The sequence below is a fragment of the Aspergillus fischeri genome, genomic scaffold, assembly GCF_000149645.3.
Source record: "Aspergillus fischeri NRRL 181 1099437636266 genomic scaffold, whole genome shotgun sequence".
NCBI classification, from domain to species: Eukaryota; Fungi; Ascomycota; class Eurotiomycetes; order Eurotiales; family Aspergillaceae; genus Aspergillus; species Aspergillus fischeri.
In genome coordinates, this window is record NW_001509760.1 from 864,394 (window position 1) to 880,618 (window position 16,225).

General features: G+C 54.1%; 6 protein-coding genes across 6 annotated transcripts; 3 read left to right on the forward strand and 3 right to left on the reverse strand.

The window, feature by feature from the left end:
* Nucleotides 1-312: 312 nt before the first annotated feature.
* Nucleotides 313-2,129, forward strand: NFIA_050050 (malate synthase; the record flags this gene model as incomplete). The annotated part of the gene is made up of 5 exons (XM_001257559.1): nt 313-673; nt 721-1,145; nt 1,200-1,400; nt 1,448-1,801; nt 1,851-2,129. 5 exons carry the CDS (start codon nt 313-315, stop codon nt 2,127-2,129), a joined length of 1,620 nt encoding a protein of 539 aa, XP_001257560.1.
* A 929-nt stretch (nt 2,130-3,058) lies between these two features.
* Nucleotides 3,059-3,451, forward strand: NFIA_050060 (uncharacterized protein; the record flags this gene model as incomplete). The annotated part of the gene is made up of 2 exons (XM_001257560.1): nt 3,059-3,306; nt 3,370-3,451. 2 exons carry the CDS (start codon nt 3,059-3,061, stop codon nt 3,449-3,451), a joined length of 330 nt encoding a protein of 109 aa, XP_001257561.1.
* A 1,146-nt stretch (nt 3,452-4,597) lies between these two features.
* NFIA_050070 (putative IgE-binding protein) lies at nt 4,598-5,253 on the reverse strand (the record flags this gene model as incomplete). Its single annotated transcript, XM_001257561.1, has 2 exons — nt 4,598-4,921; nt 4,972-5,253. The coding sequence occupies 2 exons, from the start codon at nt 5,251-5,253 to the stop codon at nt 4,598-4,600; spliced, it is 606 nt and encodes a 201-aa protein (XP_001257562.1).
* A 779-nt stretch (nt 5,254-6,032) lies between these two features.
* NFIA_050080 (beta-glucosidase) lies at nt 6,033-9,324 on the reverse strand (the record flags this gene model as incomplete). The annotated part of the gene is made up of 3 exons (XM_001257562.1): nt 6,033-8,419; nt 8,518-8,689; nt 8,746-9,324. 3 exons carry the CDS (start codon nt 9,322-9,324, stop codon nt 6,033-6,035), a joined length of 3,138 nt encoding a protein of 1,045 aa, XP_001257563.1.
* Nucleotides 9,325-10,129: 805 nt separating this feature from the next.
* NFIA_050090 (putative mRNA-nucleus export ATPase (Elf1)) lies at nt 10,130-13,520 on the reverse strand (the record flags this gene model as incomplete). The annotated part of the gene is made up of 2 exons (XM_001257563.1): nt 10,130-10,187; nt 10,246-13,520. 2 exons carry the CDS (start codon nt 13,518-13,520, stop codon nt 10,130-10,132), a joined length of 3,333 nt encoding a protein of 1,110 aa, XP_001257564.1.
* A 1,192-nt stretch (nt 13,521-14,712) lies between these two features.
* mcsA (putative citrate synthase Cit1) lies at nt 14,713-16,224 on the forward strand (the record flags this gene model as incomplete). Its single annotated transcript, XM_001257564.1, has 3 exons — nt 14,713-14,760; nt 14,819-15,967; nt 16,024-16,224. The coding sequence occupies 3 exons, from the start codon at nt 14,713-14,715 to the stop codon at nt 16,222-16,224; spliced, it is 1,398 nt and encodes a 465-aa protein (XP_001257565.1).
* Between the last annotated feature and the right edge of the window lies 1 nt (nt 16,225).

A 16,225-nucleotide genomic window follows, 5' to 3' on the forward strand; every position in this document is an offset into this window, starting at 1 on the left:
TTCCCCATATCATGAGAATAACTTACCGATTACAGCTGGATGACTGGAATGGAAATGGGTGACCTCCAAGGTCTCCGTTCTTCGCCCATGGTTGGTCCAAACTTCCAATGGGCCGCGGTTGTTCATCGTTCTGACGTAGTCTCCGTTCGTACTCCCGAAGGGACTATGCATGCGATCCTTCTATATATTGTCGTCTAGGCGCTACGCCGGGCTTTGATTCTTTCCTTCTTCTTCTTGAACTTTATTTGGGTGACTTTTCTTCATCCATCACATCATCCTAAGTCATTGATCATTAGCACAGACAATATCAACATGAGCCAAATGGAAGTACAGCTCAAGGATGTCGCCATCCTGGGCGCCGTGAACAACGAGCATCGCAAGATTCTCACCAAGGAAGCTTGCGCTTTCCTCGCCATCCTCCACCGCACCTTCAACCCTACCCGGAAAGCCCTCCTGCAGCGCCGTATCGATCGCCAGGCCGAGATCGACAAGGGTCATCTGCCTGACTTCCTCCCCGAGACTAAGCACATTCGTGAAAATGACGCCTGGAAGGGTGCTCCTCCCGCTCCCGGTCTGGTTGACCGTCGCGTGGAGATCACTGGTCCCACAGACCGCAAGATGGTCGTCAATGCTCTGAATGCGGACGTCTGGACTTATATGGCGGATTTCGAGGGTGAGTCGCTTGCATTTGGTTGCATTAAGACAGACTGACAGGCGTAGACTCGAGTGCCCCTACCTGGTCGAACATGATCAACGGCCAAGTCAACTTGTACGATGCTATCCGCCGTCAGGTCGACTTCAAGCAAGGAAACAAGGAGTACAAGCTCCGCACAGACCGCACCCTTCCCACCCTGATTGCTCGTGCTCGAGGCTGGCACCTTGACGAGAAGCACTTTACTGTTGACGGCGAGCCTATCTCCGGCAGCTTGTTCGACTTTGGTCTTTACTTCTTCCACAACGCCAAGGAGCTGGTTGCTCGCGGCCACGGTCCTTACTTCTACCTCCCCAAGATGGAGTCCCACCTCGAGGCCAGACTCTGGAATGACGTCTTCAACCTCGCTCAGGACTACATTGGCATGCCCCGGGGAACCATCCGTGCTACTGTTCTGATTGAGACCATCACTGCTGCGTTTGAGATGGATGAGGTGAGCCAAGGATACTCTGCAGCTAGCTTTGGTGCCGTGTACTAACATGTGCAGATTATCTATGAACTGCGTGACCACAGCTCCGGTCTCAACTGCGGCCGCTGGGATTACATCTTCTCCTTCATTAAGAAGTTCCGCAAGCACCCCAACTTTGTCCTTCCCGACCGCTCCGACGTCACCATGACCGTGCCATTCATGGACGCCTATGTGAAGCTGCTCATCAAGACTTGCCACCGCCGTGGTGTTCACGCTATGGTAAGTTTCGCTCTGCCTGATCAACCGACAAAAGCTGACAATCGCAGGGTGGTATGGCTGCTCAGATCCCTATCAAGGACAACGCCGCCGCCAACGACAAGGCCATGGAGAACGTGCGCGCCGACAAGCTGCGTGAGGTCCGTGCCGGCCACGACGGTACCTGGGTTGCTCACCCCGCTCTCGCCGCCATAGCCTCCGAGGTCTTCAACAAGTACATGCCTACCCCCAACCAGCTGTTCGTCCGCCGGGAGGACGTCAACATCACCGCCAACGATCTGCTCAACACCAATGTCCCTGGCAAGATCACCGAAGATGGTATCCGCAAGAATTTGAACATCGGTCTTTCCTACATGGAGGGCTGGCTCCGCGGTGTCGGCTGCATCCCGATCAACTACCTGATGGTATGGCGTTCACTTTTACTTTTATTTCATCCTTGCTAACTTAGAGTAGGAGGACGCCGCTACCGCCGAAGTTTCCCGGTCTCAGCTCTGGCAGTGGGTGCACCACCAGGTCACCAGCTCTGAGGGCAAGAAGATCGACAAGGCCTACGCTCTGCGTCTGCTCCAGGAGCAGGCCGACAGCCTGGCCGCCAAGTCACCCAAGGGCAACAAGTTCCAGCTGGCGGCCCGTTACTTTGCCGGTCAGGTGACGGGTGAGGACTATGCGGACTTCCTTACCAGTCTGCTGTACAATGAGATCTCGACCCCGGGTACTGCGTCGAAATTGTAGCCTGCGAACTGTGAGCGTGCTGGTGCCAGATTGATGATTGATGATTCCCCTGTACTGTACATTTAGCATCAATACATTGTCAGTAATCTTCATAATCTTCAAAGTTATCTTGTAGAATAGACAGAACTATTGGACATAGGCGAGACGCCTCTCTTTCTCCCCAGTGGATGAGTTTATCACATCTATACCTGGACCACAAGGATTTCCTCTTCAATGGTATTACTAGAGTGAGAAGCAGTATCTATTCTACGCGTGTGCTAAATAGGTGCAGCCTCACAAGCAGAAAGCAAATTCCACTTCACTAGCTATTGGACGTGATATCTACTCGTATCGATTCCAAGACAATAGACAACCAATTGACCATTGTTCATCTCCATAGATCACAAATCGAGATTCTTTGCATCACAATGCCATTGTGCATGTCTCGCTTCGTCTTTTCACCGATTTTATTTCTTTGTCCAGAGAACCTCGGGATGTTCCCTCGCCGGAGTCGACTCAGACAATGCCTTGACATGATGTCTCTCAATCCGTCGGTAGGCATTTCTTCACACAGCTTCTTACCCTATGTCTCCGATCCTCTTACTTCGTGTCTAGGACATCTATCTTCATCCTTCAAGTTAGATGTCTCTCTTCTCTACAAGACATCACCGTCTTGTCGCGATCTACCGAACTGATGTCTTATATCGACAGATTGTGTCTCATTTCTCTGCTCGCGATGGATATAAATTTCGTGGAAAGTCTGCTCAAAATGGACATTCTTCTCACCATCACCATTATCCTTTGGATACACTGCTCTTTACTCTTACTCTTCTCTGCTCTGCCTTGTTCGAAATACAGAACCTACAACTACTACAACAGCACATCCTCTACAACTCTCGTCCACACTCCTACTCCTTCACTCGAAGAAGAACCAGGGTAAGAAGGACAAGATGTCCCAAAGACCAACATCCTCCCATGACCCCTCCGCCCCGCACCTCATCCCAGTAGACGACTGCCTAACCTACGAAACAGGATACCGCCCAAACCTCCCCGGCCAACGCACCTGGTGGGTCTTCTGCCCTGTGACCGGGCTCTTCGGCAACAGCTACTCCCTCCTCGGCGCGATGATCGAGTGCGTCGCGCGCGGACAGGCCACGCTCGCGCCGAGCTGGGACCGTACCTTCGCGGGAGGCATCTGGTATGATTTCGATTGCGGGGCTGATGTTCTGGATGAGCAGGTGCTGATGGATATGGCGGTTAGTGATATGCAGAGGAGGATCGAGAGGTATATGTATGCGAATGATGGGCAGGTTGAGTGTAAGCCTGCGCTTGGGTTTCGGTAGGTATTGTCTGTGGTTGCTGACAGCTGCAGGTTGGTTGAGGGAGAGGGGAAGGGGTTGGGAGATTGATAGGTATGTTTCCTTTATTGTTGCAATTGGTTTGGTTGGTTGAAGCTGCTTGAGTTACTGTGGGTTACTGGTTTGATATTGCTGACTTGCTTGACTGCTATCGATGCGCTTCGATTATGGCAATGAATTGAGTTTTACCACGAATATCCCAATACTGAGATGCAATACGTAGGCTTGTAAATGTAGCGCATGATATGGCATCCTCAGTGAGGAAAGCATCCAGGTTTTGGATTGCAGAACCCAGTTGATGAAAGATATGTTGCGACATATATGTAAACGATACTTCTAGAAGTGTAGTTAATCTGAGAGGAACCATGTGAGCTCCAAAAGGTAATTAAGCAGTATCCATTGAATGAGACACAAACTCATGATACCATTATGCCACAGGATGCACATGATATTATTGCCTAAATGACATAACCTCTCCAACATGTCTAACATCAATTGAATTCCTGTCCTCAACGCTCAGAATTCACTCTTCTTCCTTCAGGTTTGTCATGACTGACCAATAAGTGGATACCTTCCTTACTCGAGACAATGCAGAGCAGCAGTCTGACATTAACAAATGTCAGAGAGATAGGGACAGTACAATCAACCCTGGTGGATGAACAACCCATCGAGAGCGAAAAACATCCGTTGTAGTTGCGAGGACGCCACATGAACCTCCTCTTTGTATTGCCTGTCGTAGATCTATATATTCCCAGAAGTAAAGAAGCGTGCTGGCAATTACACTTGAGCTGTTGGGAAGCTCCGTATATAAATAATAAATAGTATCAGCGAGATAAAGTTTATAGTATATACTGGGGTATACAAAATGCATGGTGCAGAATATCTACTACATCAAGGCAGACACGACTTTAGTAGCAAAGCTCAATCCAGAGATCTAGGCTACGCTTGCGGTGACGAGGTCTTACAACTCTTTCTTTCATATGCAGACAGGAGCAACGGTCATAGTCCAGTGAAGTTGACTCTATTCCAACGACCACCAGCACTTCCACTGCTTCCCGCCTGGGGTCAAGCTATGCTAGTCTAGCGTACACCAATTCACTCCACTCATGTACTCATGTCAGTATCCCAAATTTAGATATACTCCCAAGCGGCCGCCCGAGTATCATTCGAAGGCACCGCCAAAGCATTGAAACCAAGACATTCCGCACCGCTAGTATCTTTCGCAACAGAGGCATACACCTGCCAGTGCGTGGCGGTGCCATTGCTCTTGGGGCAAGCGACGAAGCCGTTGGCGCCCTGGCCCTTGTAGGCGAAGTGTCCGAATGGCGTGCCGGTGGTGTAGACGAAGGGACCGGTAGAGGAGCCGGGGGGGATGTAGCCCGAGTGAGCGGTGGTGAAGCGGAGGGCACCGCGGGGGTCGACGTAGATGCGCTGGCCGCCGGGGACGGCGACGTCCTGTGTTTGTTAGTATATGTCAAAACAGGTGAGGATAGGGAAGGACGTACCAAGGCGGTCGCGCTGTCGAACCGGGTGGTTGTGCCTGGGGGGCAGCCGCCGACCTTCTCGACGGACTCAGGGCAGAAGGTGGAGGGAGACTCGCCGAGCCAGAAGTTGCCGTGGGCAGCGTTCATGGGGAGCAAGTGGATGGGCGAGCCGGACCGAGTGGACATGACGGAGAATTTGGTGCTGTTGCTGGTGCGGTAGCTGTGGCTGTGGCCATTGTTGCGGACGGGGATGCTGACGGCAGAGGCCAGGGTGAGGAGCGAGAAAAGAGCTGGGATCTTCATTTTGCTTGTAGATGTAGATATACGTGTAGCTGTAGTTGTAGTGTAGCTGCTGAGAATGGGTGATAGATGGATATGAAGAGGGAGTGGTTTAAATACCTGCTGTGCCAGCACTAACTGATGAAAAACCAGATCTGATCAGCGACCCTTCATTTTCATCATCCCTTATCTATTTCTTTCACGAGAGACAAAGCCTTGCCCCATGTGGCATCTCGAGCGCCCATCTCCACTTGGCCCTGACGATCCCGGGTCGGTCTCCGTCTCGATTCCTACCGCTGGCTCCGATGGTTAATACCCTTGAAACAGAGGGACAGCTGATCATGTTACCTCGTTGCCGTACCCTTGTTCATTCTCTGACACGGCACTGATGATCAGGTTTCTTTGGCAGGGGATGCTGTACGGAAAAAGAAAAATTGATCCAGCAATGACATGCCCGATGATGCCGATGATCGACGGTTGCTCCACTCCGTGTCTCGGGTTGAGTACCTTTCTGGTCAAATCGAATAGCTTCACGTTCTGCTGCTCCTGTCATTGGCCAAGAGTCAGTAATAGCCCCTCAGGGTCCAGTCCATAGCCTGTTGCTGCCGAAAACTCTCGTGGAGCTGGAAGATTCGGCGCAGCCACTGATCCACTCTGGGCCACTCCGGGTGCTCATGGCAACAGAAGTCGGTCTGATTGCTTGGAATAAATTCTATATTTGTCGAATGATGCCTGCTGTGGCATTGCTTGGTCTATTATGTCCCACATCTATGTACAAGAATTAGTCTATACAACAAGGCAAATCAATACTCCCCCATCAATGGCAGATCGCGAGAACTGCGTCCCACCCAGATCTGGAATTTGCCCTCGGGCATCACCCAGTTTTGCTCGCGCGTGCTCCAGTAGCTCAGATCTTTCCGGCTGAGCGTCATCTGCACCTCGCGTCGCTCACTAGGCTCCAGCTCGATCTTGGTGAAGTTCCGCAGAACCCGCTCAGGAAACTCGATTTTCATCCGCTCCCTCTGTTTCTCCCCGGTCTTGTCTGCGTCAGAGTCCACCTCCACCCAGTCGCCCTCCTCGGTCACATCGGGCGGAAAGGATACATAGAGCTGGACAACTTCCTGTCCTTTCCGATCCCCGGTATTGCTCACCTGAAGCTTTACGCTTACCATCTCCTCGTATAGCGCGGGATGGCCACCTGCTCCGCCCCCGGCCGGCGAGGGACTTTGTGTCTCGTTGTAACCCTTGGGGTAGAATGAATAGTTGCGCGGCGCCGTCCCGTCAAGATTCGAAAGGTAGGGATAGATGTACTTGAAGATTGGCTGGAAACCAGTCGGGAATAAGGCCGATGCAGGATCCGGAAGGCTGGTATCGTACACGGGTGGAGCCACGGCGTCTGCAGGCCGTGGGGGTGGAGAACGCGATTTTCTCTGCAGCGGGCTGATGCTGAGATCCGACAGTTCAAATGTGGTATACGACAGCCCGAACCCGAATTCGAAGCGCGGCGTGATGTTATACCGGTCAAAATGCCGGTAATCGATGTACAGAGCGTCCAAAAAGTCTGCCTGCGGCACCGGTGCATTGGGCTCGTATAAGACCTGCGCGCCTGGCCCATAGTCCTCCAGACTCTTCCCAATTGTGTACGGCAACCGTCCACTGGCATCCACCTCGCCAAACAGCACGTCCATTAATGCATTCCCACTCTCCTGTCCGGGCAGGTTGGAAAGCAGGACGGCGTGCACGCCAGGGAGATCAATCCACGACTCCATCACGACCGGACCGACCGCGTGAATGACAATCACGGTCTTCCCCTGTCCGCCTCCGCAGTTGCTGGCCACGGTACGGACCAGGGTATCGCCTCCTTTCTGCAGAAAGAGATCGTTTCGGTCGCCGTGAATTCCGCCTGCGGAAATATAACCCTCCCCTGAGTCTGCATTCACAAAGACGAGGCACAAATCTTTGTCAACCGCGTCCGCTGGCATGACGGCGTTGCGCAGGTACGCGGTGCTCTCTATTTCCGTCGACCATGCAGATTCCAACGCCTCGATAGGGCTGACAAGGTACGGAAACTCCACGGTTCCACTGCCCCAGCCGGTAGCCAGGGTGCCCTGGTTGCATCCCCGGTCAGGGCAAGCATTTGGCCCCGACGCCGGTCCGGCGTCGTCACCATAGATACCAACGCGGAGAATGCCGCCGGATGGACTTGAGGCGTTGCGCGACAGCGGAAGTGTGCGATCTACGTTCTTCAGCAGCACTGTCCCTTCCGCCGCAACTTTTCTCGCAATGATGCTATGTGCCTCTGGTCCGGTGCCCTGGGCGTCAACGTAGTGGTTCACCACAGCATAAGACCCGTCGTTGCTTCCCGTATGTAGCCACCCCACCTTGTCGTTGGTCCATGAAGAAAAATTAGGGCCGCCGTTGCCTTCCGGCGGCGGACGTTCCCAGGTATCCTGCCCCAAATGATACCACGCAGCCACAATTCGAGTGACCATGTCGTTGAGTCGCTCCACGGGAACGGACGTGTTGAGCACTGCTCTTGTCAATTCACTGCCCCAGAGAGACTTGCCGTCCACCCAATGCAGACCGTCTCCCGGCATGCTCATGTCGAGGCCCCCAAGGACGCTGTTGATGCCAGACCGCTGGGCCAGCCAGTCGGACTGCACGAACCCTTGAAACCCCAGTTCATCCTTGAGGATCCCGTTCAAGAGTTTGCTATTTTCACAGGCGTGGCTGTTGTTCACCATTTGATAAGAGCACATCACGCTAGCCACGTCGGCTCGAATGCTCTCGGCAAACGGCCATGCAAAGACTTCGTGCAGGGCACGGTCGCCCACGTTGGACGATAAAGCGGTCGGAATCCCCCACTCAAAGGGCTGCCGGAAATGTTCCTGCTCATTCATCACAAAATGCTTCGCCGTCGCCATGACTCCATTGCTCTGAATACCCCGGATGGTTTCCGCTGCAGCCACAGCTTGAAGCACAGGGTCAGAGCCGAACCCTTCCCAGTTGCGCCCTCCCGCAGGCATCATTCCCAGGGGTCCCATCGACGGGCCCAGTAGGACATTCACACCTTTCAACCGAGCCTCTCGCCCCATGGCGACGCCGCGCTCGCGCATGAGCTCCCGGTTCCACGTAGACCCCGTTGTAATACCCGCCGGAAAGGCAGACACATGGTCCGCAAATCGTAATCCTTGAGGACCGTCCTGTAGACACAAGGAGGGGAATTTAACAATATCCGCCGGGCCTGAACAATCAGTATGAATCCGTAGTCACAGTCAACCTACGTACCAGTGTTTCCAACACACAGTCCCATCTGCCAGCCAATTCCAGTTGTGATATTGACCTTTTCGACGAGCGTCATATTCCGGACCAAGCTCTGCGCCTTCTTATAACTCTCCTCCCAATGCTTGAGCGTCCCTCCTTTTGGTGACGGAAACCACGAATCAGATGGTACCATCGGCTAGACAATCAACAATCAGCCCCCAGCCTCAGAAAAACGGATGGCACAGCACTCACCCAAACCTTCGGCTCCTCCCTATGCGACACCGCAAAGCTCAAAAACCCCCACACCACCACCGCCAACGTAACAATGACAGCGAGCAGCGTCCGCCACCAGATCCGAGCATACTTAACCGGCGGCCACGCCTGGAGCCTCGCGCGCCGCCGCTTCAGCCTATCCTTCAACTTGTATCTGAGTGTGGCCTCCTCATCGGAGTCGAGATCGTCCGAGTCATCGTCATCGAAGAGATCATACTGTTTCGACGCGGAGAGGAGCTCCTGCTCTGCTTCCGTGATGCTGTCGAGGTACGTCTCGACGCCGCCATCGTCGCGGATGACGGGGATGAATGCGGAAGAATGGTGGGAGCCGTAGCGGTCGACCGGGCGAAGCTGGTAGGAGCCTGAGTTCTCGTGGTCGGAGTCCGAGTCAGTGTCGGCATCGGCATATTCGGAGGGGGAGCGGAAGGAGGAGATTTCTTCGGGGATGGCTTCGTGGAGGGGTGCGTAGCGTTGTTTTCCCTTGGATGTTGAGCTCCGGTCGTTGGTTTTGAGGTGGTCCCTGAAGCTTCCGCCGTGGGTGGAATCAGGGGGAGCCATGCCGGGTTAGGGTAGGGATGGCATTGATTAGAGAGATGTCTTTACAGACTGAGAAAAAGGAGAGAGACCGAAAATGCACGATAGACAAGTAAAAGACAGCTCGCTTTCGATGGAGGAAATGACAGAGCCGACGCGGTGGAACGGGGAGACAGCTATTCGGCCAATCAGAGAAGAGCTGTATCTCCTGTATTGGAGATTACGCACTGCTGGCGATCGTTTGCACTCGATTGCAAATGCCGTGCTTTTGATATGTAGGAGAAACAGTGCGAAAGATTATGATTGTCATGAAAAATAGATAGCTGACGTGCTGAGTGCTGGGAACTTGACGGATTGCCTAATATGGCATAACAATGACAAGGTATTGGATCCCTACTGCAGCACCAGAAATGCTCAGCTTTAATAGTCAGGGGAAATAGCCAAATATTACGAGAAGAATGGTTTGCTTTATATAAGCCACCTTAGACAGTCCAGAGAAGGATATATTGGTGAAGTGTCAGGTATTTGAACATATTTCTATCTACACGCTCATCCGCGGCAAAGACACTCAAAGATGTCTTGCTGTAAAAACTAACTTATGAACGCGAGACGAGCGAGACAGCATCATTTCATGCGGTTTATGTACGAGCTATGCAGTAAAGGGATAGAAACAGATGATGAACGTAGGCAAGAAGTCATGTTCTCTATGTACTAACATGTATTATTCCAAACATAATAACACCAGACCGTCTATAGCAAGATATGCCCAGTTGAATCATAACGCTCATATGCAGTAAAAGATGCACTTTTGGAAGGAAAAGCAAAAGCTCTATTCGGCTTCGTCGTCGGTGTCGGGGGGCTTGGGAGTACCCTTGGGAGATTGCAACCTATGGAGAGTTAGCAGTCTGCAGAAAGTCAAAAGTCAAAAGGAAAGGAGGAACATACCACTCGAGGTGACGCAATCTACGGCGCGCCTCGCGCTCCTTCAGTTGAGCACGAGTCATCTTCTTCTTCTTCCTGGCCTTGAACTTCAGTTCGCCTTGATCTTCGGCGCCAGAGTTGACGGCCGAGGGAGCGGCGCTGGTAGCAGCCGAGTTGGCGACGGTGCTGCCGGGCTGAGGAGAACTGGCGGCGCTGTCCTCGAAGCGGTCGAGAGCGACGGCGTTGTTGGTGCGAGCGACGATGCGACCATCGGCGATGTGCAACTGCTCGGGGCACAGGGCACCCACGAACTCTTCGTTGTGGGAAATCATGACGACACCTCCCTTGAAGTCACGGATGGCCACCGCCAGACCACCGAGAGAGTCACGGTCCAAGAAATTGGTCGGCTCGTCCAGCACCAGCAAGTGCGGGTTGTTCCACATGGCACCGGCCAAGACAACCTTGACCTTTTGACCACCGGAGAGACCGGAGATCTGGTTGTGGTTGGCAATCTCGGGGTCCAGACCGATATCCTCAAAGTGTTTCGAGATCGTCTTGGGTTCAAGGACTCGGAAACCGAGACCCTCACGGGAGGCTTCATGATCGTCAAACTCCTGGACCAGCTTGAAGAAGCCAAGCTCGACCAAGGTCTCACGCGAGATCATGGTATTGTGCTTGGGAAGAAGGCCGACCCACTTGATTTCGTACTGGAACGTCTTCTTCCACTTCTGACGACCCATGATGGCTTCGATGCGGCGAGGGCCCCGGCCATCTCCGAGGTCGACCGGCTTCTCCATCTGCGCCTTGTCCTGCTCCGTCAGAATTCGGGTCTGCTTGAGGAAGACTTCGCGGTCGTCTCCGTTGGCGTAACGCCATTGCAGGTACTGGCTGGGAGTCTTCTCGAGATGCATTTCAACGTGCTCCAGAGCGTGCTGCTTGATGTATCCGATACGAAGGTTGGGGTGCTTCTCAACCTTTCCTGTCTGGGGGATCGTCTCACCCGTCAACATCTTGATGAAAGTCGATTTACCAGCACCGTTGCCACCAATGATGGCGACGCGAGACGACAGTGACAGCGAGAGGGAGGCGTCAACCAGAGACGGCTTGCTAGCGCCGGGGTAGGTATAAGAGCAGTTGGTCATACGGAGGATGGAGCGGGTGTTGGACTTGATGCCGGAAAGGATACCGGGGGGAGGGAACTTGAATTGCACCATGCTGGAGGACAGGGTGTAGTAGCTCTTGGCTTCGGGCTTCTGCTTGACAAAAGCGGCCAGGTTGCCCTTGTAGTGGACCAGCTTCTTTCCTTCGTAGTGGTAGATGTCGGTGCAGACCTCGTCCAAGAATCCGGAGTCGTGACTGACAATAAGACTGGTGATGTCAGTGTGCTTCTTCAGATACTCCTGCAACCACTTGACGTTGGCAACATCGAGATGGTTAGTAGGTTCGTCCAGAAGCAACACATCGGCCTTCATGAGCATAGCACGGGCCAAAGCCAGCTTCATCTTCCAACCACCAGAGAGGGACCCAACACGCTGGTTCTGTCTTCCCTCGGGGCCATCGGTAAAGCCGAATTCCAGGAGGACACGGCTAATGTGCTCTTGTCCGGCTTCGGCAATCTTGGGGTCCTTGGACACATATTCGATGATGCTCAGATCGGCGTCTTCGCCCTGATTGTGCTCGACGAAGCACGTGCGGACAACATCCTGGGGAGGGAACCCCTCGAGCTTCTCATTGGCAATACTGCGCATGAGGGTAGACTTGCCGGCACCGTTCCGACCACAGAGACCGTAGCGGTGGCCCTTGAGAAGACGAAGGTTCGTGTGAGAAAGGAGAAGCATTCCTCCGTAAGCGAGGGAGAAGTTGGCGTTGACAATCTCAACCTCGTTGGGGTCATCAGGAACGGGCTTGCCGAACTTGCGGTGGTCTTCCTCGATGAAGTGCTCCTGGACGGCCGAAGCGACAGCCTCGTGCTTGTCATCCTGGAGGAATCCACGAAGATAAGGGCCAACACAGGCAGGAATGCGATCGTGCATTCTGGCGTTGACATCCTCGCGCACCATCTCAGCGATGTAGCTCTTGCCGAGCTCGAAGAGGGTGTGCTCGCTGGGCACTGCAAGGCCACCGTTCTCCTTGATCTTGGCCTCGAGCACAGCGAGAACATCTTCAGCCGTTGTCTTCGCCACGGAGCCGGCCGCCAGGCTGCTGTCACCCATAGCTTTGTCGATGACATTCATGGCGCGGGTCGCGAGTTCTCTGACTTCTGGCAGCGAGGCGCGATCCTTGACCGCCTGAACACCGGGCTTGAGTTTGGGCAAAAAGGTGCGTGCTTCCGCCGGGTCATGGACCAATTTGGTCAAGTTCTCCACAACCACCACAGTGCGGCGCAGGGTCTCCTGGGGCGTCGTGGGGGCATTCAGGGAACGTTCGAGCAGAGGGGTCAAGAGGGCGAGGACGGGCGAGGTGACGATGGCGACAAAGGTAGTCTGAGACAGGGCGTGGATAGCGTTTTGCAAAGTCTGTTCGGAAGGCTGCTCCATGGTCTTGATAAGCAGGGGAATGCGAGGAGCGACATCGTCGTTGTCCAGCAGGGTGGTGAGCGCAGTCATGGTCTTGCTGGCCTGCTTGGCCACTTCGTTCTTGAGATCGTGCATCCCAGACTCAACCAGGGGAATCAGCTCCTTGAGAGTCTTGCCCATGGCGCTGCGCAGAAGATCCTTCTGGCGCTCTTCCTCCATGGTTCCCGTACCAATCTGTGCCTTGACGGCCATCTTTTCCAACAAGGCATACGCACCGACGAAGCCCTGCCATTTACCGGAGCTCTTGTTGAGATAGGCCGAGAGAGCGGGAATGAGAGCGTTGACCAACGACTCTGGTTTCAAGCAATCGAAGAGCGCGTCGATGGCGTACTGAGCCGCATCACGCACGACGGCGCCCTTGTCAGCCAGAGCATCGAGGGCAAGATTCAAGACACCACCATCCTGAAGAAGGAAGACGACTTCGCTGAGGGCGTGCTCGCGAGGAAAGCGCTCGAACAGGGCACCAATGATCAACATGGCACTCTCACGTCGGGCACCGCTCTTCTTATCGGTGGCAGCCTTTTTGATCTCCGGGAGGATGTTGTATCTTTGAAGACCAAACGTTCCGACGCTCTGGATGAGAAGGTTGGTCAGCCCGTAGGCAGCATCTAGAGACTGTTGCGAGGTCTCAGCCGTGAAGATTGTGTTCGTAAGCGATGAAACCTCCTCGACGGTGGGAGGGACTCCCGAGGGAGTTTTCGAGACGGCGACAGGTGCGGACATCTCGGAGTGAGGCATTATCATGAGTCTTAAGGAGGAGAGTGGAGAGTGTCAAAAAAGAGTGCTTCTGAGTCTGTTGAAGCAGGCCGACAGGATTATGTTCGTTCGAGACGACGGCGGGGAACGAACTATTAGGGGAGGGTATATAAGACGATTGAGCTGGTGGACGAAATTAAACGTCCTTCCCCCGAGGACAGATCGTCTAAGAAAAAGACAAAGTCTAGGGTATATGAGAAGAAGAAAGAAAACAACAACAAGAAGAGAAACAAAAGACTTGAAAAGTCAAGGCTGACGCTGGATGATGGAGGGGTCTCCACTATCTCGCTTTATCAACAAGAAAAAAATTCGTCCCAGCATTCGAAAATTTCTGCCTGAGGCGATTCAGGGGGTAATGGCCAATCAGAGCTCACCGCCAGCACATGCGGACGGTGATTTGCTCATTGGATCATGTGGCGTGTGGCTGGGGGTTTCTGCGCCACAATGAGGCTGAGTGGCAAGTTGGTGCCTGACATGGGCCTAAATGCCTCAGGCATAAACTACCCCGGTCTTGGCCTTTCCTAATCGGGACTCCCCGCATGGCAACAGTACAGAGTAGTCAGTAATGTCGCTGACAGTATACGTGTAGGGGGGAATTACAATTTGTATCGCTTGTTTATGTTGACAGCCCTTCTTCTAGCAGTCCATCTCAGAATAGATCCGAACGTGGTAGAGTCAGTAAACATGGAGTGATTGAGTACTCCTATCCCTACCCCAGACCCACGAATACCCGAACCCCTCATGTGATAACCGACTGTTGTATGAACTGCCTCTGTATGTCAACAACAAAATGGATAAACCGTCGAGAATCTTGTGAATAGATCTTCGTCGAAATTATCCCAAGAACAATTACTTCGTCAGCATCCTTGAATCAACCGCTGGACCGAACATCGGGCATGCAACACCGGTAATGCCATTGTCTTGTCCATTGCTGATCCGCCGACCGCAACTCCGCATGCAGCCGCTCGTTGCCTCGGTTTTGACTGACTTCCCCCTGCCGTCTGCTGTCTGTCCACTGCCTAGCTCCGCGGTCAACCGGAGGTGCCGAGCTGTGCTCTTTTCCTCCTTGTTTCGCTGAGGTTTATCTTTTGCTCTCGTCTCTCGTTGTTTGTCCCCCGCATCTTTTTCCCAGACCATCCCTTGATAGCATCCCATCACAATGGCCATGACAATGAGATCAACACGCCATGCATCCAAGCTGGCTCAGGTGAGCATCCAACCTGTCAACAGTCGCATGCAGAAACTCATCCCGTCATCCCCTCTAGACTGCCCGCTTGGCTCTCAACAATTCCCGCAGATACTCGACGGCCGAACCAGATCTCAAGACCGCTCTGAAGGCGGTAATTCCCGCCAAACGCGAGCTGTTCAAGCAGGTCAAGGAACGTAGCGATGAGGTGATTGGTGAGGTCAAGGTCGCCAACGTTATTGGCGGCATGCGCGGTCTCAAATCCATGCTCTGGGAGGGTTCAGTGCTGGATCCTGAAGAAGGTATCCGATTCCACGGCAAGACCATCAAGGACTGCCAAAAGGAACTCCCCAAGGGCACATCAGGCACCGAGATGCTCCCCGAGGCCATGTTCTGGCTGCTCTTGACGGGCCAGGTCCCCTCGACCAACCAGGTCCGCGCGTTCTCGCGAGAGCTGGCCGAGCAGTCCCACCTGCCACAGCACATTTTGGACCTGATCAAGTCCTTCCCCCGGTCCATGCATCCCATGACCCAGCTGTCCATTGCCGTGGCGGCCCTCAACACCGAGTCCAAGTTCGCCAAGGCCTACGAGAAGGGCCTCAACAAGGCCGACTACTGGGAGCCCACCTTTGACGACAGCATCTCGCTGCTGGCCAAGATCCCGCGGGTCGCGGCACTGGTCTTCCGCCCGGACGAGGTGGACCAGGTCGGCACCCAGGCCCTGAACGCCAGCCAGGACTGGTCGTACAACTTCGCCGAGCTCCTGGGCAAGGGCGGCAAGGAGAACCAGGACTTCCACGACCTGCTGCGTCTGTACCTGGCGCTTCATGGCGACCACGAGGGAGGCAACGTCTCCGCGCACGCCACCCACCTGGTCGGCAGCGCGCTCAGCGACCCTTTCCTCAGCTACAGTGCAGGTCTGCTGGGCCTCGCTGGCCCGCTGCACGGTCTCGCCGCGCAGGAGGTCCTGCGCTGGATCCTGGCCATGCAGGACAAGATCGGCACCAAGTTTACTGATGATGACGTGCGCAACTACCTTTGGGATACGCTCAAGTCGGGTCGTGTGGTGCCCGGGTACGGCCACGGCGTCCTGCGCAAGCCCGACCCGCGCTTCCAGGCGCTCATGGACTTTGCCGCGACCCGGTCGGACGTCCTGGCCAACCCTGTGTTCCAGCTCGTCAAGAAGAACTCGGAGATTGCGCCTGCGGTGTTGACTGAACACGGAAAGGTATGCACCTTTTTCCGGGAGATTACTTTCAATGCGATGTACTGACCTGACGATAGACGAAGAACCCCCACCCGAATGTGGACGCCGCCTCCGGAGTCCTCTTCTACCACTACGGCTTCCAGCAGCCTCTATACTACACCGTCACCTTTGGCGTCAGCCGTGCCTTGGGACCCTTGGTGCAGCTCATCTGGGACCGGGCCTTGGGCTTACCCATCGAGCGACCCAAGAGTATCAACCTGCTGGGGTTGAAGAAGTGAT